Raw genomic sequence first — 25,276 nt, forward strand, 5'->3', positions numbered from 1 at the left:
GAACACCTCGCAAGCATCAGTCATGGATAATGCACACAAAATGTGAAAATCACGAAAATGTCTGTGCATTTGAAAAACACGTGAAAAGCATGGATATTTGTGGATCTAAAAAACGTGAAAATTACGAATTTATTTGTAGTAATTTTTAGACAAATCTCTTTTCATACATGTGAAGTCCTTTACATGGCTTTGCACGGCACATGCATGCAGAGCCTCTTAGGAATGATTAGCTGGCGCTTTTCAATCCACATTGCACTGCCCTGATAGAATTAACTCATTAGTGGACGACACAGTCCATGAAATAAAATCACAATCATGTGCCTGCAGGTATTTGAACACAATCATCTCCAGCCTATTTGAGCAGCTTTTTTTTCTGTGCAATTTATCTTATGAAATATGTATTTTTCTTTCATTTGTTACTAGAAAGAACAGCAAACGTGTTCCTTTTGGTCGAATGTGTTGTGCCACCAGTGCGTGCAGGCCCTGTTTGTTGTGGTTTCAATATGTTTGCGTCATCATGATGAACTTGTGTTCCAAACCTGCCCAGTCCAGCAGAGCAGAGCAGAGGAGAAAGTCCTCGTTTCACTGTGCCTCCCACTTTGACCAATCGGAGCGCGTCTTCCTCCTCGGACCCCGCCTCTTCCTGACTCCGATTGGCTCCGTTACTCTTCATCCGCTTGCACCCTCCTCCAGAGGACAAGGTAACTCCGAAGGGAAAGCGGAAAGCTTTTTTTTAACCCACCGTTTGGTACACAGGCACCTAATCGACATTAAAATTAGATTTTTGTTTTTTTTCTCCCCTCTCTTAATATTTCAAGAAAGGCCGTCGAAGGAAGACGACGCGAAAAGGGCCAAAAAGCGAGCGTGGAGCAGCAGGTACGTGAAGGGGCCGCAGGTGCGTTTGCTGTCCTCAGTTTCGGTTGTCAAGCTGTCAACCTGTTGCCTTTCTTTGTCTTCCCTCCCCGGGGCTGACGTGGAATATTTGAACTTTCTCACATCAATTTAGCAATTTTCTCAAGTGCAGTGGGCTTTTAGAAGTTGGTTTCGAGAGGTCGCCCAATAATCGTTCGAGTCAACTGACCTTAGATGACGACACTAGCTTAGCTAACTGGTCCCTGAACGCATCACTTTTACATTTGTAACATTATGTGGTTCTTTCCTTTATTTTGTCGTTTTGGTTTAATGTGCTTGCTAAAACACCATAATGCGTTTAAGGCAGAGGTTAATCTATCCATGAACAGTGGAAAAAATGTATATTACAATTACATTATTACTGTCGGTATTGTATCATTTTCTTCCAATTTAGGGGAATGCGTTCTAATTGACAACTTTTTAATTAATGGATGCGACTACATTGATTTGCTGTTATAGTACACCTGAATGATACATTGACACAGTCTAGTTTGGTACATTCATACTGATTGTTTATTTCATGCTTGAATTACTAAAACAAACTCTCATTTTTATAGATTTTTTTTCATTACAGAAAATGCAAATGATTTATTCAAAACAGTTTTACTTCTGCTTATACCAAACAAGCTTTGAAAAAAAAATCCCCCCAGCCATTGCTTGCATTAACTTCTAATTGAAATATGAACCTCCTGTTTTCTGTTTCTTAGCAGGAATTGAAGTTGCTCATGACTTTGTGAAATTGGCGATGGGAAATAAGTTGTCAACATTTTGTAACGTTCATTACAAAATGAGCTCTCTGTTGTTGCGTAACTCACCGGTGACACGCTTTGATTTATGTAAAGAAAAACAATTCGGCAAACATGACAGTTGAGTTCCACCAGACAGAAAGTGTAACTGACGTATGCACCTGCTTTCTGTAAACAAATGCAGTGCGGCTCAGCTTCTGGCTAGTCGGCCTGATGAGGACATATCAAAATTGTTAACTCGTTTGAACCGCATCCCTCCTTTTTGACAATAGATAATGGATCTTGTTGTTTGCGTGTATTGTGCAGTTCTTGAAAGTCACCTGCCCATTTTAAATGGATGCGTTGGCCTGAATTATGCACCGGGGAGGCCTTTCCACCCAATGCCGCTGGATGATGTTTTATTCAAAGCTAGAAGAAAAGGTACGACGGGCCATGAATGCCTGAGGAAAGCGGATACTGGTGTTTTGTCCCGTGCCTGAAACGTGAGCGCTCACGCGGTGGCGCCTGGTCCGGAACGATGGTGGAACGGGCACGAGCACGAGCACATTGGGCCTCACTGTTGTGCTAACTCGCAACGCTGACCTGACCTGACCTCTGCCCCGCATCCGTCTGCCTACAGAAAACAAAATGCAACCTGCTGTTGGGTAGAAATTCCAAATCGGTGTTTATTTTCCATGTTGTGACTGTTTTGTGCTGTCACTTGTGCTTGTTACTTGCGTTTAATAAAAAAAAAAAAAAAAAGATGAAGCAGCTCTAACTATCATCATCATGCCACGACACAAAGTTAGCTAGCTAGCTAATGCGTCTACCAGCACCTATTGCAATGCCCTCACAAGTGGTCAAGGAATAGACACTCCCACTGGTGCACTTTCAACCGTTCTATTGAGCAAACGGTAACAAAATAAAGAAATAATTAATAAGCCCAAGTCAGGCACTCATTGCGCAGACTAGCTAACCTGAGCTAACAACAGCCAATTGCACCCTGCACTCTTCTTCACCGGCACACGTGTCACTCGCCAGGCCAGCTCCCAATTTGTCCTTTAATGATGGAAAATCCATTTTCATCAGGAGGTTAGGTTAATCAATCAGTAGAATAATCGATTCTAAAAAAATAATAAAAAAAAACTTGATGAATGCATCCCATATTTACAGCATCGTAAACAATAAGCAGTTGTAGCTACTTTCTTTTTTTTAGGAGTCCCCCTGGAATGTTGTGAAAACAAATTGCCCCATGACACCAATTTCACCAATTGATATGAAATTGACGTGCCGATCATGACGGGATGCGTGAAGCCGTTCATTTTGGTTTGAAGCAGCCATTTTGGGGCGAATTCCAGGTCGAGTACTTTGCAAAACTCCCATGAAGGAATTTCACCTAATGAAAGCCGATCAAAAGCAAGTTAGCGGTACAGTGAGTTGATGCTAAATTACGATATCTTATGCCATCTTATGCAAGTTGAACGTGGCATGGGAAACGTTTTGATACAGCTCTTGTAGATACTCCATACACACGCGTACTCCTTGCTATTGTGATTCAGCAAACAAACACAGGCACGTTCATCTTTACGATCACTTGACAGCGTTTGTGAACGGGCAAGGAAGGTAGAAATACAAAGATGGCGCTGCAAATAGAAGGGCGGCAACTACGCGACACAAAAGCCATCAGTCACACACTTCCATTTGCCTTAGGCGTTGACACATGAGCTCTCTCTTTGTCATCCGAGAAGGACATGGAGAGAAAAAAAAGTTATTGATGATTTGCTGCAGAAACCAACTTGCAACTGCACACAGCAGATCTCGCAGAAGGTTGAAGTGCGCAACACAAGTGCTTGTTTGTCCTTCCCAACGTTAACATTCATGTTTTGTTTCTGGACATGAAGAATGGACAGACGGAAGCTAACATTTTCTTTCTGCAGAAGAGTAATGATGCCACAGGGGTCCGAAATATGCAAACGAGTGCATGTGCTCCTGTTGCAGTTGTGCTTGTTTTGACTCTTTGTGTTGACATTCGTATGGCGACCTTTAAATTACATGACGCAGCTTCCCTGTGAGGAGGAACAAAATGCTTTTGGCTCCAAGGGTTGATTTTCAGGTTCAGGCCGCTTCACATCCAAAGTTGCAGTCGTAATGATTTTTTAAAATTTTATCCCAGATAAACTATTAAAGATAAGTGAAAGTCACGTGGACTGCAGGCAATGACATTTTTCTTATCAGTGGAGTGAGCATGACATCACTTTTCAAGCTGCTGCCATTCGAAATCTTCAGCAAAGTCGAGCTGTGTCATTCCGGCGCTTTCCGTTTTCCATGTCAAGTTCGTACCCGATGACTCATTTGTTAATATTCACCTTTTGAGCTGGTCAAATGTGGCCTCGTATTTGCATAGCCTTCCATGACAAGTGATTGAGCCCGCCTCTAAAATATGTTTACATTCATAATTTCAACACCGCAAACTATACTCTTAATACTTCTTTACTTACATGTTGGTTCGCATGAATTCGAATTTGAGTTAATTCCAATGAAAGCAACTGAATCGGAAGGCAAGCACTCGAAGGCTGAATAAAGTCCGTCAAACTCGCATGTCGTAAGCATTTGACTCAAACGTATCGCAAAGGCTGTAAAATGCCTTCAGGTGCGCTTGTGTGTGGTTTTTTTTTTTTGATAGGTTATTTCCCATTAGAAGTTGTGTAAGCCTGATTGGCTATCAGGAAGTGTGAGCCAGATAAAAACACGGCAAGCTGCTAAACATTTTTCCTTCAGGGATTAATAAGTGATAAACGGTCACAGTTGAAGGAAAATGATTGACTGTAACCTTCACGGAAACAAACACACATTTTTCGGTCCTTTCAAACGGATCACGACATTTATATCACCCCCCACCCCCCCTCCCATGTTTTTCAGTCATTCCAATTCTTTTTCTGTTATTTCTGTTATGTTAACCGGCTTCATTGTCGTGAGAATGGCGGCGGGAGTGGCGGGGCGGGGGGGGGGGTGTTTAGTGGTGTCATCCAGGGCATTATCGTGTGTGCCGTCAGCTGCTTGCGACGTTCTTGATTGTATGAGAGGAAAAGGATGCTTGGCATGGTGTTTGTTACGCCGATTCACATCTTGGGAAGAGGCAGGGATTCAATGCTTTTGAATAATCTTCATCGTCATCATGGTCATATGAGTGTTGACCTCTGTCAAGGCTACATTTGAGTAGTCGCGGAGTTTCATTAACGCTGCTTTTATACTTATTGGACCAGTGTTTCCCACACCATGTTAATACTTGGGCGGGCCACCCAAGTAAACTGACACCCAAGAAGTTTTCAAGAAAATTATATATATATAATTAGTCTCACAAGCCAGATATACAGCATGTAACGTTAGTTCGCCGTCACTCACTCGTCATATTTTGAATGTGATAACGTCATTGTTTTTCATGTACAATGAACATCTTTAAAAAGAGATTTTGCTGTCCACTGAAAATTACATCACATGTGCTCAGAGCTCAGGTAACAACCAATCACGGCTCAGCCGTTTTCTGGGTTTGGTCATGTGACGTTCACAAGCTGATGGTCGTTACCTGAACTCTGAGCACCTGTGATGTCATTTTCAGTTGACCGCAAATGGCAAAATATATTTTAAAGTTTAAATCACAACAAAATATGATCTTCTTACTGCTGAAAATGGATCGATGAGTCAAGTATACCTTTAAAAGCATGTTTTATTAAGCAAACTTTAAATATATTAAAAAAAAAATACTGTATGTATTATAGTGTACATGCATGTGCCTTTAAGAGGCGGGGCCTCGTCCGAAACGGACGTCTAACGGCAGCATGTCCGTCCTCGGAGATTTGCAGCAGATTGAGACATTTGACGAACAATCTTGCTTGTTTTCTTCATTTTTCCATCACGATGAAGACTTTTGAGCAGGAAGTGTGTCTCTCGCTCCTGTTGTTTTGAGACATACAAACACGGCGGGTTTGTCTTCTGTTTGAAGGTTTTTGCGTTTGTTTGTTTTTAAGCCCATTTGCGCTTTCACATTTCGCTGACTTTTTTCATCTCAGGCAGACCTTGCTTAAGTTATTTCTATTGTTCCAAACCATTTGAACCACGGCAAACAGGTAAGTCTTGTCGTTGGGTGTGTCCTTTAATTGGCCCAATTAGTGGTTGGGTGTTGGCCGAATGTGGTTTTCCCCCATCAAATTTGGTGGCTTTGCCAACCGGTACTCGGGGTGGAGGGGGGTGCGGGGGTGGGTGGTTTCATTGCTAGATTTATTGGCCTGTGGATGATATAATTTGTGCGGTGCTACTGATTTTCATCTCAATTTTTCTTTATGAAATCTTGTAAGTGGGAATCAATTTAAAAAATGTTTGTTAGACTAAATGTGGCCTTCTGGTGAATATTGCGTTTGTGGAAGATGAATTCAAAAGCAAAATCCAGCCACTTTTATCCCATCTGAGGGGGCGGCCATTTTGACATTTGCTGTCGGCTGAAAATGAAACTACAGTTGCTTAGGGAATTTAACTCATTCAAACACAAAAACGTATAAATACATTTTTTAAATACTTTGTCCTGCACTCCCCAAAACCTATTTATACGTTTTTTTTAAATGTTTTTTTTATGCACAAGATTTGGATACAGCTTCTCACATGAAAAGGTCGCTTAAAGCAATGGTAGTTATTACAAAAATGGCCAGCAGGTGGTAACATAGCATAAGAGATCAGCCAGGGCCATGTTGCAACAAGTTATTTTTGTTTTGTGAATAATGATGAAACTTAGCTATATTGTAATGCTAATTGCTGCAAAACGGATACAAATATACTTTTTTTTTTTTTTCTGATGAAAGAAGAGATCTTTCTTTTGGTAGGTTCCATTTTTTTATAGCAATAGAACAGAATATTCGGTCAAAATTCAGTAAAACAGCCGGGAGCGAATGGGGGTTGCTTCAGTGACAATGGCTGCGAATGAGTGAATGCCAAAACCCGGATGAGCCCTTTAATGGTCCAAGTACATTCATGTTGATAATAGATTGGAGATGGGCGAGTACCAATACCGGGTGTCGGTATTGAGCCTTGTTTTTTTTAACAGGAACTAATTGCAGGAAATATGATATTATCACAATATGAACTTCACGATACAATAATTATAACGATATTGTGGTGGTGTTGGCAATATAAAAACAACAAAAAACAACCATATAATACTATATATTAACCTGAGTTTTTCTGCTGTATCCATGCCAGTATGGTCGCCGCCCGTCGCCATCTTAAAGTAGCACTAAGGAACTTTTCAACCTTAATAAAATATTTTCATAACTCTTCTGATGAAACGTCGACTTAAAACTAGTTGAATGGTACCTTTGCCATGCTCTAAGGGGGTCTGTATCATTTTTATTGGCACTAAACAACTTTGAGGTGGATGGTAGGGAACACTGCCACACAAAAAAACTACAAATGTGCCGACTGCTTTATGTCATACGTCACTTCCCCCTTTACCCATTCGTTACAAAGTGAGAAGTCAATTTGATTGGTGTGAGCTCAAAAGTGACGCAATATGCTTGTCCTCATGGGAAATGTGGTCTTCCTTCAGGCATAACATTATCACTTTTGTCCATATGGCGCCGCCATAATCAACATGTTACTATTGGCTCAGCAGCGTAAAGTATCATAGTCTATGTAGTCCATAATGCTGTGCTTGGCTGAAGCAGGTTAAAAGTAATGTTTTTTGATGGAGATGTGGTGTTTTAAATGTCGTAGCGTGACGACGACAGTATTGTGGCGATTTTTAATATCTCAATATTGCGGTTATTGTTACATCCCTATCAACGAGAGCGTTTGGTAATCAGTTAGTGCTTTCCAAAGTTTGGTGAGAAAGTGTCGTTCGTGTTGCGCTTGAGAAGCAGGCCACGCGACGGCAAACATTTGGCGTCATCCTCCTTTCTCCATTGCCAGTATGTCGTCAGTCCACATTTTCAGGCAGTGAGCCTGTGAAAATGACTTTCAAAAGGAGGCCAAGTATGACTGAGTCATGAAACAAAATGGAGGCCAATGACAATAACGCAGCGGCTGAATGTTGTCTTCACGACTGGCTTAATGTCAGGGCGTGTAAAAAAACAACAACTAACAATTAGACGTTTTTTTAGTTGGGGGTTGGGGCAGGCCTGCAGAGGTCAGCGTCCACTCGGCCGCCCCCTCCCCTTGCTTATTTCTCCTCCTCCCTGCTGCCTTGGCCGGCCTCCATGTGCCGGGCTCAGGACCTTGGGAATGAATGGCGCCCGCCCGCCCGCTCGGCCGGCCTGCCTGTGCTTCGTCTTTGAAGCCAGCCAGGAATGCGAGGCCTCTCTTCTTCTTCTTCTTTTTATTTTTTTCTTCTCTAGCTCTAAACGTGAAATATTCCCTCCGCTGCTCTCATTGTGCACGGCAGACGTCATCAGCCGGCCAATGGCTGGCTTGCGGAGGCAGGGAGGGAGGTCGGGGAGGGAGGGAGGTGCGGGAGGGTGCACTCTCTGGAAGTCTGCCTTCCCTCTACTGATGGTCGCTTGTTTGCTTGGCGCTGACGCCTACTGGAAGAAAGTTGTTGTGAAAGCAGAATGGACATTTTGGATTGTTGTCTTTTGGAGGCCACGTGGATGTTGTGGAGTTGAGCAGAGCCCCAGATGAAAAGTTGGGGTGAGTTTTCCTTTCTGGAGGCTCTTCGTCACTCTTGTGATCTGGTTTGCGTGTGGGGGTGTTTGCCCCGGTTCTGCCTCACCCCCACTTCACTCTCCCTCCCTGTACTTTGTCCCCTCCATCACTTCCACTTGAGCGCCTCACTCTCTCTCATTATTTCTCTGTGTGCGTCTGCACTCCGAAAGGTCCTCATAAGGTCACAAAATCCTTTCAAATCCTCCAAATCTTTCAAAATGTACGTTTTGGGATTTGGTTTGTTATGTGTATACAAAATCCACCACTAAAGATCATCTTTTGACTTTTCTTTTCTTGATTTTGCATGTTTTTTTTCCCATTTCTATTTCAATGTAGTTGCATGTGGAAATATGACAGTTACATATTTATTATGAGAGCAAGATATTTAAAGTTTATTGGTTGGGGGCTCACCACATATTAAAACAACATAGCAACGACAAATAAACAAATGAACCAATCAAACATGTCAAAATATAAATGTAGGATTTCTCTTAACAGAACATTTGCCCCTTTTTTTTGTGTCATTTGTCGTTCCACTAGTAACCGAAGGGTCATCTGTTCAAATCCATGTCATGTGTCATTGTGCCCACGGGCAAGGCACATCACACGCATTGCCTCCATTGCCACTCACACTGGTGCGAATGTTTGTTGGTGGTCGGACGGGCCGTAGGCGCACCCTGGCAGAACAAACCTCTGTCAGCCTGCCCCAGTGCAGCTGTGGATCTTTACGGCCCCTGTAAGCGCTTTGTGTGTGAAAGCAAAAGAAAAAAAATATTATTATTATTCATTTCCATCTCCAAGCACTTTTTCCCCAAAAATTGACCAGGCTATGAATAATGAGATTTCTTTGAAACTGCGTATCGTTATGTCAATCCATTTAATATTTCTATAAGTTTGGGTTCGGAATCACAGAATTTATAAACTTGTATTGTGTGGACATTGCTGTAAAGAAGATCACTTGACCTTCAGTGCTTCTCAATTATCAACTCTCCACCGTGTCTGTAAAATGGTTAAGTACACCTGTGCAGAGGAGCTAACACTCTCTGACAAATGAAAGCACCACTGCCACCTACTATAGTGGATGTGCAATTACTCTTTTATTTGTATATATTATTTCTAATAAGGCAAAAACAAAAAAAGATCCCTGGGGAAGCATTCCCCACCGGCATCGTACCGAGCCCCTCCTGGGCGCGGAGACAGACATAACGCCAACACAATAATGTGGTCGATAAGTGATGTTCACGTTTTCTTCTTGTTAGCATGTAGCATAACATGACAAGTTGAAGCTAATGAAGCTTTTGGTTGTTTTATTGGCAATGTTGACTTGTGAGTTGGACGCCATCTTGTTGACAAGCACACTGGTCGTGACACACAACAGTTATGAATCCGGCATGAACCCGCTCGTTAACTTGTATGTTTCTTAAGCGCGGCTTTTCGGGTTTTAACACAGCAAAAGACATGTTTGTTGACCTGACCTGCTTTTTGTGGTTTTGTATTGCTGGATTCCAAGTGAAAATACAGGTGACAAGAATTTGAGGTCAACAATGCCTCCTAACGAGGTATTAGGCGTCACATGAAGGTTGTTCTCGTGCGCTGTTGTTCCTTGGAATTCCTTAAATGTTTTCACGTGTGTGCCGCAACGTGCTCAGCCGACCTGGAGGCCTAATTAGAGGCCCGCTTGATGCAGGGAGGTGATTAACACTTCTGACCTTCAAAAGCAACGTTGAATATGATGATTATGATGATGATGATTCATAATGCACTTGTTTTCTATGCAAGGTTTGCATGCCAATTAAATTTCAGTCTAACATCTGGTGTGTGTTTTTGTTTTCTCCTGCAGGTACTTGTGAACGAACAATTCCCAGAGGATTTGAATAAGGCAGGAAGTGTGAAAATAACCTAATTAGTGACCCGATGCTGGTGCAAATGTGTGGTCGGACGTTTCCACAGTCGCTAGGCGGACGCACGCATCGATGCACTTCCAAATAAAGCTGCCCTCGTTCATCCTCCACACCTGCAGGCTTATTCCATGGATTCCTACAACTTCCACTTTGAGAGAATGAGCAACGTGGACCTGCATCCTCTGAGCATGCCCGTCAGCCAGCTCTCGCCAGCCAAGTCCAACAGCAGCATCACGGAACAACTTGTCCACCACCAACACGGCAAAGGAGACTCAGCCTACAGCTCCTTCTCCGGGGGGTCCACTGCACCGGACTACCCGCCTTCACTTCCCTTCCCGGAGGACCTGCAGTCAAGCTCTTTCAGCCACTATGCTGACCTCAAGTATTTAAAGTCCTTTTGTCATCCAAGCCAGGTTCTACAGTCTAACGCAAAGACCATGGACCAGTTGTATTGTTCTATGGAGGTGATCTCGCAGAACTATCGCAATAGTACCCAAACCCAGAGTGGCAACGGCAGTTTCCATACCAATGCCAAAACAACCTCAAAGGTGCCTCTTCGGGCTCCATCCCAAGACGATTACCCTCCCGTTGCTCCTCCTCCAGTCCCAGCAAGACAGGATAGTTTCACGGCTACTAAAAACGTAGAAAACAGAAAGACCCAAACCGGTACTGACTCCCAGCAACCCAGACCCCACAATCATCACCATCCACGCCCACGTGGAGTCAACGTCCCCCAAATGGGGATGGCTAAGCCAGAGTCAAGCACCTCTGTCATTAGTCCCGAAGGAGTGTTCTCAGACCGTAGGGCAGTGCCAGCAAGCGAGATCCTGCAGCTGCCAAGCTACCGCTCTCCCGTTCACTCTTATGAACAAAGCAGGGCGTCCATCAACCCGCCCAATCTTTTCATCACAGACAGCAAAGCGCATAAGGCATTAAACTTCGTGAGACCCTCCAAAGGCACAAGCCAGTCTGAGCACCTGCAGCCCCGACAGCTACCGAGCGGGGGTGGATTCAATGGAGAGTATTATGCCAAGCCCGATGGCATCGGCGGTGAATTTGAGAATCCTCGAAAGAGGGCACATTCCGCTTATGATTGGATCGGTTCAGAGCCAGCCCATGTTTCCAGTCCTTGGAATGCGGGTCAGACAGGCTTTATCAACAGCAGCATCCAACATAAGGGTCACTTCTACTTTGTCACAGGAGTGTCGTCCAAGCACTCTGAAGCCAGAATGAGAACGCACTCGGCATCTGTGAGTGGGTCTGAAGCTGCCAGTGAATGCTCCACTGTGTTGGAAAGACCTCCAACCAAAGAGAGAGAAAGATGTCACAGCACAATGGAAAATTTATTTATACCCATAAAAGAGGTCCTGGATGAAAGAAGCACCCACAGCAAGGACCTCATCCCAAGAGGTTCCAATCAGGAGAATCACAAACCCGCCCCCTTTTCAAATCAGAGTTTGGATTCCTTGGAAGAAATTGATAGTCGAGAGATTGGACGCCACACCAACGCCAATCCTATATTTTACTGCGGCCCTGAGAAAAACTCCCCTCATTCAACTTTACAAACAAAGGAAGTGCCTTCACTGAGCAGCAATGAACCAAGCAACCAGTTGAAGCGAGAGGATCAGGCAAAGAGGGGCAAAAGGCAACCACTGACAGATGTAGCCAGTGATAGGATCAACAAAGAAACCACCCCACTTCTCTACCATCTCACTGAAGCTAACAGGACTAAAAAAGAAGCTGCTCATAACAAAGCATCTGTCAGAGATGCGTCCATAAAGAACGTGAGACCTCCACAAGGGGACGCCACCAAGAATGATTCTGTTGCCTGCAACACCCTGGATGACTCCTACAAAAAGTACTACAAAGAGAGGCTGAAGGACGCCCAGTCAAAAGTCCTGAAGGAAACGTCCTTTAAAAGAAGGGATCTGCAACTGGCATCAACGCATAACACCAGGCCAAAACCTGAGCTCACACCTCCAGCCATTCACTCCTACTCCTCGTCACAAGATTCTGAGACTTCCACAGACACCCTCACCCTGTCTGTGGCTTCCGAGGACACGGAAAGAGGGAGCGTAGTGGAAGAGGTGCGGCACAGTCCGAAGCAGATCAACATAGAGACAGAAATAGAAAATGGGAGGTCTTCAAACGTGGCACAGCCCCAGGTAGCGTCACGAATTGGGGGCCGAAAACGGCTCACTCCAGAGCAGAAAAAGTTGTGCTACTCTGAACCGGAGAAGCTCAACCAGCTTGGTGGCGGCCCCAGCCACTTGGCTTGTCGCTCCTTTAGCAACGATAGCGACGGGCTGTTTGCAGTAGACACTGAGTGGCAGGATCACTTGCAAGCTGGAGACCAGGGACTGGTGGCAGCACGGAGGAAGTTGTTTGAGACTCGGGGTCGGGCCCTCTCGGCCTCAAGCGCATCAAGGACAAACCTGAAGCACTTGCAACACAAAGCACTGGTGGCATACATGGAACGCAAGACAGGCCACAAGGTGGCAGAACCCCAACAACCGAGTCCTCAGCTGCCAATACCCCCCAGGCAGAGGCACTCTCTGGGAGAGAAACCATTTGACTGGGGTCCTAGGCCTTTATCGGCAAGTACTGAGGGTAATCACCTCAAAAAGAAAGTCAACAGACCCCAGTCTGCAGGACGCATCCTTGATTCCTCCACCAGCTCCGTCAGGTATGATTGAAGACAGAGTAGAAAGCAGTTGAGTTCTGGTTTTGGTTTGACGTGATTCTTTCATGTTTTACAACGTAGGTATGCCCAGTTCTTCTCGGACCAACCAAACCAACTCGGATGGAAGGAAAGACAATGTACATCCCATGGCAAGTGTGCATCTGTGGAGAGTCTCTTGGATCAATCAGAAGAACCTAAGGTTTTCAGGAACAGATCCACATCCACACCACATGCATTTCAGGTAAGTCAGATCATTTCAGGGTTTTTTTCTTAGGAAACTTGGATACAACTTGTTTTCTTTCCTCTCTGGTCTACAGGCACAGCACTATGATCCAGTTAATTCCTCTGAAATCTGCAGGTATGTACCAGCGCTCCAGTCAAATGTCTGCTGTTATGAGGTCAAGAGAGATTTTTGTGCACACTGCAGCAAAACAATATTCTTTTCAAATGAATAATTCTGAAAAACTTGGCTTGTTACTGCTGTGTGAATAAGTTTACCCAATCACATCCCTTATTTACTTCATGTCACTTCTAGTGTCCAGAAGAGTGTGAGCGCTGCAGTGAGCTCAACGCCTGAGGCCCAGCAGCAAATCCGTGTCATAGGCCAGAGGGGGAAGTCCATGGAAGAACTGGGAGCATCCAAGTTAATGAAAATGCTTGCTCTGAGTAAGAGTTCTGAGCAGCTGGATCAAGCGTGCCGAGACGTGAGGAGCGCTTTGTTCTTGGCTGAGGTCAAGGAAACTCAGCGGAAGGAGAATGTGTTGAATCCAGCGCAAAATCAAACTGACATTTCTGACCTGAAGGGACAGACACAGAAAAAGTCCAGCTTGAAACAGAACTCTGACGCAGCGCCAGTGGGTGGGGAGGATATTGGACTTAAGCCCACAACAGGAAGAAGAACCTTGAATAGATCCCACTCCCCGACTTCTTGTTCGTCCTCCAAGGGCAAAAGGCAATCTTCTGGATCTCGCAGTCCTCCCGCGGATAAGTTCCTATCTAGCAAACCTCCCGTCGAGGCGCCTTCTCACCCGCATTCCCCTGGAAGCCAAGAGACCAGTGAGAGGGAGGCAAGGTCTAGCCTGTCTTTCACCACGCAGATAAACCAACCGAGCTCCAGGTGAGGTTTGACAAACTTTTTCTACAGCTTCAGAAAACAACCCTTAACCAGCGCTAAACATTAATGACCCTCTAGTTGGTGTTCTGTTTGCGTAATCTGATCCCGGCATTTAAATCCAAGCCAGTGGGGATCATAGTGAACCTGTTTTAGTTGGGCAGCCATGTAGTCTACCTCACAACATACAGGTTTGGAATTCATATTTCCAACATGAACTTCCTGTATGGAGTTGACATGTTCTCCGGGCTCACTTCCACATTCCACTTGTGCCACTCTTGACCTTTACTCTGTGATTTGTACCATGAGCTTTTCAGGAGTCACGTAATAGTCTACTTCCTGTTTCTTCCTTCCAGGACTGTCCGCAGTTCTTCCGAACAGTCGGCGGTTGACCCAGGCAAAGATGTCCTAGCACCTGCTCACGAAGTGTCCCTGAGCTGCGGCGTGACCACAGATCCGTCCTTGTGGATTCTCCCTCCAGAGCAGGAGCAGTCCAAACTGGACGTGCAGACTCCGGACTCTGTTTTCGATGAGCCTGCCGTTTTGAGCGAAACGTCAGTGTCACCCTGCATATCGGTTTCCGATCAGCAGGTTGCCGAGGAGCAACATTCCAAAACGGAATCCATGGAAGAGGTAGAAAGGGCAAGTTTGTCGAGTCTCGCCAAGAGACCGACGTGGGAGGAACTGGTTGAAGCCGTGGTTAATGCGGACCGGTCGCTGGCCCCCGCGCTCTATCCGTTAACCAATCGTAAGACGGCGCTTATGCTGATGGAGCAGCTGCTGTCTGAAGACACACTACTGATGGAGGAGCACTACAAGAAGAAACAGGAACAGCAGGAGGAAGCTGCGCAAAGGTCAGGAACCTGCAACCCAAATATTTGCATAAAAAAATTGTTTTTAGTTTGAAATCATGTTCAGTACTTTCCCTTCTAGCTGTTTTGTTCTTTATGGACAGTGGTGGTCCTTCGCTATGTCGCCGCTATTTTTCTTCTTTCTACCAGTAAAAAACAAACAAAATAATTATTATTTTTTTGTTTTACAAAAAGCCGAAACCATGAAGATAATAAGCTCATCGCCCCCAAATCCCCCAAAGTCCCCCTTCCCTCATCGTGCGTGTGATCGGTAATAGAGTCGAGCGTGAAGATTATTGAAATGTGCCGTTCTGTTACTCAGCGTGCGGGCAGTTAAAAGGAAATGTAGCGTTCCAATTGGACGTTAATATGAGAGCATCAGGCTCTTCAGGCACAACCAAACGGCGGTTATTAATAATTACGTTTTTTTTTCCTTTTTACAGCTGTATCTTAAAAAAAAGCTTACATTAACTAGACCCCCGTGTTGTATTGTGACAAATTTACAATCCTGGTGGATGAATTTCCTTTTGAAATCCTTGTTGTTGTGGAAAGGAAAGTGCTGAAGCAGGTGGCCTAAATGGACTTTAAATTGAGATGGATGCCCTGCTTCACTCTTAACTGGCCTACTGACAATCGACACGTCATGTAAGTCCGTGTGGCAGTTTTGCATGTACAGGTTCTAAAAACTTCCCAATTCGCTCACATTATTTTAAAAATGCAGCCTTTTTGTTTATTTATTCTTTAATTTGCATTTTGGAAGTTGAATCTATTAATTGTAACAAGTGTTTAGAAGAATGAAACCGTGTGGGGTCCGTAATGGCTTAATAGAGGCGTAAATCCCTTGCCACAATAGTTTTTTTCTACGACCTCTACTTTGCGGAAAATCGGCGAACATCGCGGGTGGGCGTGGAACCTATCACCCGCAAAAATTGAGGGAACACTGTACTTTACATGACACGCATGTCCGCGGTCCTGTTTTAACTGCTGAGTGTGAGACAATAATTGCACTCCAAAGGCCTTCCAATAAGCATTTGCACTCGTGTATCGTGTTTCTCTATGAAACACAATCGTGGTTGGAGAAGGTGGCGTCATGTTACCTCACGTTGCATCACATGCTGTGGCACACGTGCATATCTGCTTACTGCGGGACTTGCACTAAGGTTTCTGCAAACGCAAGTGCGCGCACACACATACACACACACACACACGAGAGCGAGCATACGCATAATTGTAGATAAGAGTGAGGAATGCACAAGTCAGTCTGACCTCTTGCTTGTTTTACAGTTGCGAGAGCGAGCCACCTCCATCACCTGACGGCCTCGCCGCTGCAAACGGCACAGTCGACCTGGCTGACAAGAAGGTAAATATCAAGTCACAACAGACCACAAGACCACAAAAATATTCACTTGGTAAGAGTGAATAAACAAGTTGTCGGTTATCTTTTTTTTTTTTTTTAAACTCAATCGCTGATCTGGGATTGGCTTAAAAATCCTGATTTATTCAAGCAGTGTTTCTAAACCTTATTAGATGTTCAGAAGCCCACCAGTTTCCTATGCGCATTCATCAAACCTTCATCTATTGAAAAATACTATCTGATTGTTTTATTTTCAACACAGGACACTGACTCCCATCATTCAACTCGACTCGATATTGAGAGAGCACTTTAAAACAACCACCGAAGTTTTCTTAATTTAAGATGCCCCAGAATTGAACCCTGTGGAACACCATCCATTCCGTTATACACACCATTTCATATTTCACATATTCATCCAACCACTTTCCGTTTTTTGTTCAACATAGTATGAAAGGATTACAATAGTAAAGAAATTGCACGATGTACCATCACAACAGTCGCAAGTCGACTACTGAGCGCACCAAATTCCCTGCAGCCCATGGTTATTTTAGTTAACGAAAACTAATGAAAAAACGAAAACTGAAATTCAAAAAACAATTTCATTAACGAAATAACATAAAAACGAAAATGCTTTTGAAAAAACAAAAACTAACTGAAACTCCAAAACTAACTATAATTATAGCAAAAATGTCCTTCGTTTTAGTCTTTGGTAATTAATTTAACGCGTGAGCCTTTAGGGATGATTTTAAATGTGATTTTAAGTATATATTTTTTCACCGGAATAAGGACGTTTGAAAGTGTGTCACACAGAAGTGACGTCATCTAGCAGCAGCCAATAGAAAAGCACTTTCAGATGATGTCGCTCCGAGGCGACAATGAAATGCAACGCTAGGTAAGAAATTAGTTACTTTCCTCATTTAACCATGGTGTTTATCAAATATTGTGCACAAGCAGTGGTGGCAAATCCAGGTCCAGAAAGTAAAAAAAACTGTCACAGTTTGGCTTTAACCCAAGGTGCTAGCTAGCTAGCTCCCTGGCTAACTCCCATGGTGCCCGTTTACCTGCTAGGGAGCTAGCTAGCTAGCTAGCTAGCATCAATGGCTAAAGCCAAACTGTGGCTGGGTTTTACTTTCTGGACCTGGATTTGCCACCTGTGCGCACAAGTAATACACATAAAAAATAATAATAATAATACTGCAACAAACTAAAACGAAGCATTTTTTTTAAATAACTAAAACTAATAAAAACTAACAGAACCACCCTGAAAACTAATTAAAACCAACTAAATTTAAAACACAAAAACTCAAAACAAAATAAAAACTAACATGAAAATTCCAAAACTATAATAACCCTGCTGCAGCCAATAACGGCCAAGCGGGGCATATCATCACCAATCCTTTGAGTCAGGTGTGTGTCTTGACCTCCTCCGAGCCCCTCAGACTGACTCACCCAACCACTGGGCTTCCATCCAACCCATCTTAAGAATGGATGATATATTGACAAATGTGCCAATGACAACTTTTTGAAGTGATGGTGAAGATTGTTGCATTTGGACCCGTCCGCAGAGCATGCTGGTGCGCTGCATCGAGGAGCGTCTGCGCTCGCTGGAGGGGACGCGGGACGCCCTCCAGGCGGAGACGCAGGACAACGCGGCCCACGGACTTGCTCTGGAGGCGCTGGTCCGCGAGCGCTGTCCGCCGCTGGAGCTGGAGCGGTATAACCTGTTCATCGGAGACCTGGAGAGGGTCATCAACCTGCTCCTCTGCCTCTCGGCCCGGCTGGCCAGGGTCCAGAACGCTCTCAGCGCCGTGGGCCACGACACCGACGCTGACGACAAGGTGACCACTGTCTGCTACTGTGTGTGCGTGTGTGTGTCATGAGGAGATTATGATCGCCATTATCACCCTTATACACTCCTATTGCATAAATCGTGTAAAAAAATATATATATACTGACTGTATAGCAGAGTGAACATTTGATATGCATTATTTATTTATTTTATTCATTGTGAAGTTATAACATTTATTTGAATCCTGAATCAACAAAATCTAATTCGAGCTCACTAATAAAATCACTATTGGAGAAGAGAATAATACTCACTAACTCACTCATCCTTAATCAAAATTATAAAACGATGTTAATGATGATAATACCTATAATAAGACTTAGTAGGACTTCGAGCAATGTTAACATAATAATAAACAAAAAATTACGCAATTGACTAATTGTCTTTAATTTAGAAATAATCAAATGTTTTCCCCAAAATGCCAAATATTTTTGGAAATATTTTCCCAATCAGGAAGCAAATAACTGGTATGACAACGATTGTATACAATACTTCTTTTTTTTTTTTGATACCGATGTGATAGGCTGGATCGGGATTGGATGATATTTTGCATTTGATACAAAATCCATGATCCGCTGTGATATCTTAATTTGCCTGATTGATCTATGACATCATTGATCGGCTGCATGAAATAATGTTCATCATCATTTTTTTGGAACACTTTTTGTTTTGCTGATTATGGGCCGGGCCAGTCCCTTTGCCCCTCCAATGGTGGCGGTTGGCTGTAGAGTAAATCTAAAAGTTTATCAATTGCGCCATCTTCTGATCCACTCAGTGATTGTTTTTTTCCAAACTCGTTAATTAGCGGTCAGCTAAAAAACCTTGATGGTGAAGCCTAATATACGACATGTGAATCTCCTTTTGGATTTTTGGAGCTTTGTATTACCTTCTCATTTTTTGTTAGGATTTTTTTTTTAAACCATTTTTACTTTTGTTCAAAATAACTTTACAAGAAAAAAAAATTAAGTGCTGTATTAATATAATATGGTATAATAATTTGAATCTTAACTCATTCACTGCCATAAATTCATTAAAAAATATATAAAAAATTAGGGGCGACAGGCAATTACATTTTTTTATTGTTATTAATCGCATGACTTCACTAGTTAACTCACGATTAATCGCAAATTTTATATCTGTTCTAAATGTACAATGAAAAAAGTCAAAGTTTGCATACTCTTGTTAACAAAAGTGGAAAAAATGTTAAATAGCACTAGTTAGAACGTCTACGTTTATAGCTGTCAATGGCAATGAATGAGTTAAAAAAAAGAAGAAGAAAAGAAAAAATTTGGAACATCAGGCGGTTAAAATTTGAATCGTAATTAATCACATTACTTTAATAGTTAACTCACGATTAATCACAAATTGTATATCTGTTCTAAATGTACAATTAAAAAAATCTAGCTTGTCATACTCTTAACAAAAGGGGATTTTTTTTTAAACTAATATAAATAGTTCAAATGAATTTTTTACGTTTTTAGCCGTCAATGGCAGTGAATGAGTTAATCTAATAGACATCTGCCTTTTTATGATCTTAAAGTTTCAAACGAGCGGCATGACTTGTGTGTCTTGATACTGTGCACAAACTGGAGGCCTCCTCAATCATGAGCTCTTCCTCATCGTTGAAATATTCTGATATTGTCAGATCATTGTCATGATATTGTCTTCTATATTCCTCTGGAGTTGTTTTTCATATTTCCCAACAACGTAGCCTACGTCAACGGCCAGAATGCAAATTTCCGACTGAAGCGTCGGCCTGAAAGCGAGAGTTTGCATGTGCAGCCATGACGCGCTCTCGTTCTGCCGTTGTGTCATGTTGACTTTGGAAGAGCAAACATGCCTGCGAGGTGAAGGCCGGCCACTTTTGCTTTCTCAGTTCTCATGCCCAATGCAAGAAATGCCAACTTCTTGCTTCTTGGCTTTATCTTGTGTCCAAATGAATGACGTCATGTTCTGTCTGCCGTCATGCCGGTCGGCGTGTTGCGTTGCGGCCATCGTATCCACACGGGAATGAGTTGTGAACCCGCCGCCGTTATCAGTTTCCCGACACGCCCTCACCGAAACTCGGGAGGTTTCGGTGACGTTTGCGCCGAGCCTGCCCTCTGTTGAAACAAGACAACATTGCATGCGCCTCCCTCGCAAACACTTAACCTCTCCCTGACGACACAGGCAACTGCTCCCACCGCAAGATCTTTTTTTTTTCTTTCTCGCTAAGCAACGTGCCTATTCATAAAGTCAGCAGGCACAGATCACATTAAGTAACATTTGACTTATTTCAACAAACGCATTATTTTATTTGTACTTTTGCAAAAAAAATTATGAACGTGATATGAAAAGTGGTTTGTGTGTGTTTGATGATCTAACATCTGAATACAGTTATGTAACATGGGTTGACGGTGGTGTACATGCTAAGATGCAAGGTGTTGCTGCTTAACGATCTTCTCCATTTTGAGTGAATTGCCGCCATCTTGTGGCATCATATGCAACAGCAAATGATGTATCGCCCGCACTCTTGTGACCGTTTGACGACCAGGAACGAGAAATGAGAAATTAGAGGAATAGAAGATTGCCATTCATTTTAAGTAAAATTCTAAAATGGGTTATATAGGTCTTACTTTAAAAGTATCTGTCAGTTTTTGAGGGGGGGCATGTTGTGTATCAAAAGTACTCAAGAGTTGAGCACTCGTACTGCTATCAGTCTGAAAAAAAGTGGTATCGAACATCTCTAATTGGAAGTGTGACCACTTCTTATTAATTTGTTTCTTATTTTAATGTGAATTTAATCATTACGTAACAATCATTACCAATTATTGAATAAAATGGTTTCGTCTACTCAATTTTCGATTTACTGTAAATGTAATTTATTTTATTAATATTTGTATTTTCGATTTACTGTAAATTAATTGTATTATATTTTTAATTTAATGTATTTACTAAATTGAATTAGTTATTTTTCCCATGAAAAAAAAGTTTTGAAAAAGTTTCTTTTTTTAAAAAATGGGAAAATATATATTTTTTCCCATTTACTGTAAATTGTTTGTTTTATTTATTATATAATAATACAGACTGATAGCAGTACGAGTGCTCAACTCAAGTACTTTTGATACACAACCAAAAACTGACAGATAATTTTCAAGTAAGACCTATATATCCCAATTTAGAATTTTACATAATTTTTTTTTTTTTTAACATTTTTCTTTTTTTTTTAAGTTTCCGCATGGATATATTTTTTCAAATCAAAAAAATTGTTTTGTTTTTATTTGAAAATTTTTCTATTTTTTAAAAAAAATGTTTCCAATAAAAAAAAGGAAAAAAATATAATAAATAAAACAAACAAATTTAATTTAATTAAATTGAGTAAAAACACACAAAAAAGACAAAAAATCTGACCAACAGTCTTTACCAAAGACTATCTAGAAAAGAGAAATACCATACAATGTGGGAAATAATAATAATATAAAAAAAACGTAAAAAAATCTATTTACCATAAATGAAATGTATGTAAATGCACAGTGTGCCAGATTACAGAACAGAATGGAGAATTTAGCCAAAATCAAGTCAAAAGCAAACAAAGTCAAGCCATTCACCCATGCTACATTCCACGTAGCATCCGGCGCTAACGTGGTCCTGGTCTGCGTCTGTTTGTGTTTGTGCGTGTTAGCAATCACTGGACAGCCGTCACCGTCTGCTGTGCAAGCAGCGGGAGGACGCCAAAGACCTGAAGGACAACCTGGACCGACGGGAGAGCCTGGTGTCCACCTTCCTGTCCCGCCAGCTGAGCGCCGAGCAGCTGCACGACTACCGGCGCTTCGTGCAGACCAAGGCCTCGCTGCTCATCCGCCGCAAGGACCTGGAGGAGAAGACCAGGCTCGGCGAGGAGCAGCTGGAGGCCCTCGCCAAAAGCCTCCGTCTCTGAGGGCGGACATTTTGTTTGGGTGGCGCGTCGGTTTCAACCGCTTCAGACCGCCCCGCTAATCGCACCAGCTTGCTGACACTTTTCAGTGCTGCTGTGCCTTGATTTCAGCAGCGTCGTAGCTAGCTTGAGTTCAGCTGCAGTTCCCTGCTCTGTCTACAGGGGGAGCCCAAAGCTGAAAGACTGACTCACATGCCGCACTTAACCGATTCTCTCAACAGTCAACTTTGATCCCACAGACGCGCTCACAATCCCCGCCCTCTTTCTACTGGCCCCGCCCGCCCCCGACTCACTCATCCAATCACAAATCACCTTCATGGTCTTACGCACGGTCGGAACTTCTTGCAACAATCATGTAGAGGCGTCAAAAGGAATTGATTGCTGTAATCGGCAACTTGTAATAATTGAATAATTATTTCGAGCCAAGTAAAGCAGACTGATTGTTTAATCGAAATAAGACATTTGCAAAGATCTATTGTGACTGTGAAAAACAATCAGTAACTGAATCACTTTCAAAAAAGATTGCTGAGTGCAACATCGGTTTATTTAAACGATAACTGGTTAGTGAACAGTAATCGAGAGAACATGTTTTTTTGTAGCCAAATTAATTGATTAAATAATCGATAGAATAGTCGATTCTGAAAATAATCGATAGTTAAAAGTAAACAATTCAAGTCAAAATAGGGAAAAAGTACTCCAGCACTGAGTTAACTAGTGAGCAACTTTTCGAATCATAGAATTATCTTTATAAAATAAATAAAATTGTACCGCAAAGTGAAATTATGTCAAACAAACTTTGTTTATACTCCTGTAACGGCACAATTGGCTTATTTTCCTCGTTTGGTTCGCAAAAATTAAAACTTTGTGTAAGGTCATGTGACTATGTGGCTCCGTGTGATTGGTCGATTCGAGTAGTTCTTGATTGGTCAAATGGAATCACGTGACAGAAAGTATCACTTGGAATCCAAAATAGGGACGCAGAATGTTTTACTGCTTCATTCGAGAAAAAAACAAACAAAAAACCGGACACAGATTGCGCAATAATCGATCGGTGGTTGTGTTTGGTGAATTTTGAAGTTGCGACCGTCTGCCGCGAGGCCTCAAAGGAATGTGGATGTGATTGGACGTATGACTGGTACCCCGCCGTCCAACCTCTCAATGTCACCAGGAAGTTGTACAATAAACCAGACTGTGGATCTGAAAGCTTTAAGCGGCCGAGGAGACTCGCGAGCAGATCAAGGCACGAAAAACCAAAAGGTGAACACTAACTTAAAAAAGAAAAAGAAAAGAAAAAAGCACTTTGAAACAAATGCACATCTATTCATTTTAAAATCAAACAGCCTTACTCCATCCAGCGACAACAACTTTCTCTTCACTTCCTGTGAACAATTACTGTCATATCGTTTGCTTTTTCAAGGTACGTTCAGGACCGCCACGATTTCAAGTGGAACCCCTGAAGTTGAACACAAATGGTTTCCTGTTCGACGCCAACATTGGTACCCTTCTACCACATCACACACTATTAGGGTTTCAAGTATGGTGCTTGGTTTTGTTTTGACAATTTTGGTTGGATTACAAATTGTATCACCCCCCCCCCCCTTATCTATTGAAAAATACTATCTGATTGTTTTATTTTCAACATAGGATACTGACTCCCATCATTCAACTCGACTCAATATTTAGAGAGCACTTTAAAACAACCACCGAAGTTTTCTTAATTTAAGATGCCCCAGAATTGAACCCTGTGGAACACCATCCATTCCGTTATACACACCATTTCATATTTCACATATTCATCCAACCACTTTCCGTTTTTTGTTCAACATAGTATGAAAGGATTACAATAGTAAAGAAATTGCACGATGTACCATCACAACAGTCGCAAGTCGACTACTGAGCGCACCAAATTCCCTGCAGCCCATGGTTATTTTAGTTAACGAAAACTAATGAAAAAACGAAAACTGAAATTCAAAAAACAATTTCATTAACGAAATAACATAAAAACGAAACCGCAACTTCTGGGTTGGGAGACGACCACTCTATCACTGAGCCACGCCGCCCTCTTAGAGAATGTTCAACTTCTGGGGTTCCATTCAGATCAAAGTTGAACGTCAGTGGTTGCACTCTAATGAATGTTCAGTTTCCAAAGTTCCACTCTAAGGAATGAGATTGTGTGCACCCGCTGTCCATTGGTTACTTGTTACTTGAACTCACAGGATTCCATCATTATCGCTGTTCAAATTTGGTTTTAACTTTCATGAATGTCCGATTTGTGCAAGCAAGCGATGTTGTTCAACATGAATGATGAACGTGTGCAGTGTTTGTGTGTAAAGGTTTTTGCTGTGCTAGTTTTTCAACAATATTCATGTTTTCGTCATGAATGAATGACAGCTCTGATCGTCGCTCAGGAAATGACCTGAGAAGCGAGCAGCCACATTGGATGTGTGCTGTGGACTTTTGATTTTGTATCATATATTTATGTTTTCAGTCAAGCTTGTGGTTGAAGCCACAAAATGGATTCAGATCCCCCTTCCATTTATTTTCTCAGTGGCGGCCCATAAAAACTCTTCTTTTTTCCTTATTCAAGTTGTTTGTTGTGACGAGACCTTTCTTCACGGATCGGAGACTGTTCACATACGATTTGATGACGTCACATTCGTTTGTTTGTTTGTTTCCCTCCACCCCAGCTGAGTCACGCGTGCCTGTTTGGAGTTATAAATTCCACTTCGTTTGTCTTACTGTCAATAAATTAAGAGCATTCCCCTTTAAATGACACTAATAATTGTCACGTGATATTTTGCCCTTTTTTTCTACTGTAAAAAAAAAAAGTAAAGAGTTGAAGCCCTTGGACTATTATTGCGGTCTTGTGCGCCCTCTGCTGGAACTTCAACGCACGAACTCAGAATCTAAACATAAGCAAAGAGTTGGAACACTACACGTTATTTGAAAAAAAAATATTGTAAATATGACATATTTAATATAAAGTAAATGAGTCTTATTAATATAATACTTTCATATAAAAAACAATCTGATAATAGCGATTTATACTACACTGATTAAAAAAATTACATTCAACATCATGAATATATACAGTAAGAATTGTAATATTGTTATAATTACGCAAATTTCCATGGATTATTAATTCAACAAAATGTTTATTATTGTCAAATGCTTCCTGTCATGGGATTGTGTGTGTGTGTGTGTGTGTGTGTGTGTGTGTGTGTGTGTGTGTGTACCAAATGAAGTCTCCGGTGAAGGCAGCACTCACGAAGTCTAAACAAACGACATCTTTG

At 42.3% G+C, this 25,276-nt stretch overlaps 1 protein-coding gene across 3 annotated transcripts; it reads left to right on the plus strand.

Moving 5' to 3' along the window:
* The first annotated feature begins 703 nt into the window (after positions 1-703).
* Positions 704-24,833, plus strand: shroom1 (shroom family member 1). Of its 3 annotated transcripts, none has more exons than XM_086099144.1 (9): positions 704-895; positions 10,165-12,911; positions 12,990-13,149; positions 13,226-13,266; positions 13,444-14,025; positions 14,376-14,873; positions 16,155-16,230; positions 17,790-18,062; positions 21,732-24,833. In XM_086099144.1, exons 2-9 carry the CDS (start codon positions 10,354-10,356, stop codon positions 21,984-21,986), a joined length of 4,443 nt encoding a protein of 1,480 aa, XP_085955270.1. In that variant the 5' UTR covers positions 704-895; positions 10,165-10,353; the 3' UTR covers positions 21,987-24,833. The 3 variants fall into 3 exon arrangements, with proteins under 3 accessions (XP_085955270.1, XP_085955269.1, XP_085955271.1); XM_086099143.1 differs by having other exon boundaries at positions 704-876; XM_086099145.1 differs by lacking the exon at positions 704-895 and adding an exon at positions 8,161-8,309.
* Positions 24,834-25,276: the final 443 nt, after the last annotated feature.

The sequence above is a fragment of the Leptonotus elevatus genome, chromosome 16, assembly GCF_054856555.1.
Source record: "Leptonotus elevatus isolate MCC_2025b chromosome 16, RoL_Lele_1.0, whole genome shotgun sequence".
Lineage (NCBI taxonomy): Eukaryota > Metazoa > Chordata > Actinopteri > Syngnathiformes > Syngnathidae > Leptonotus > Leptonotus elevatus.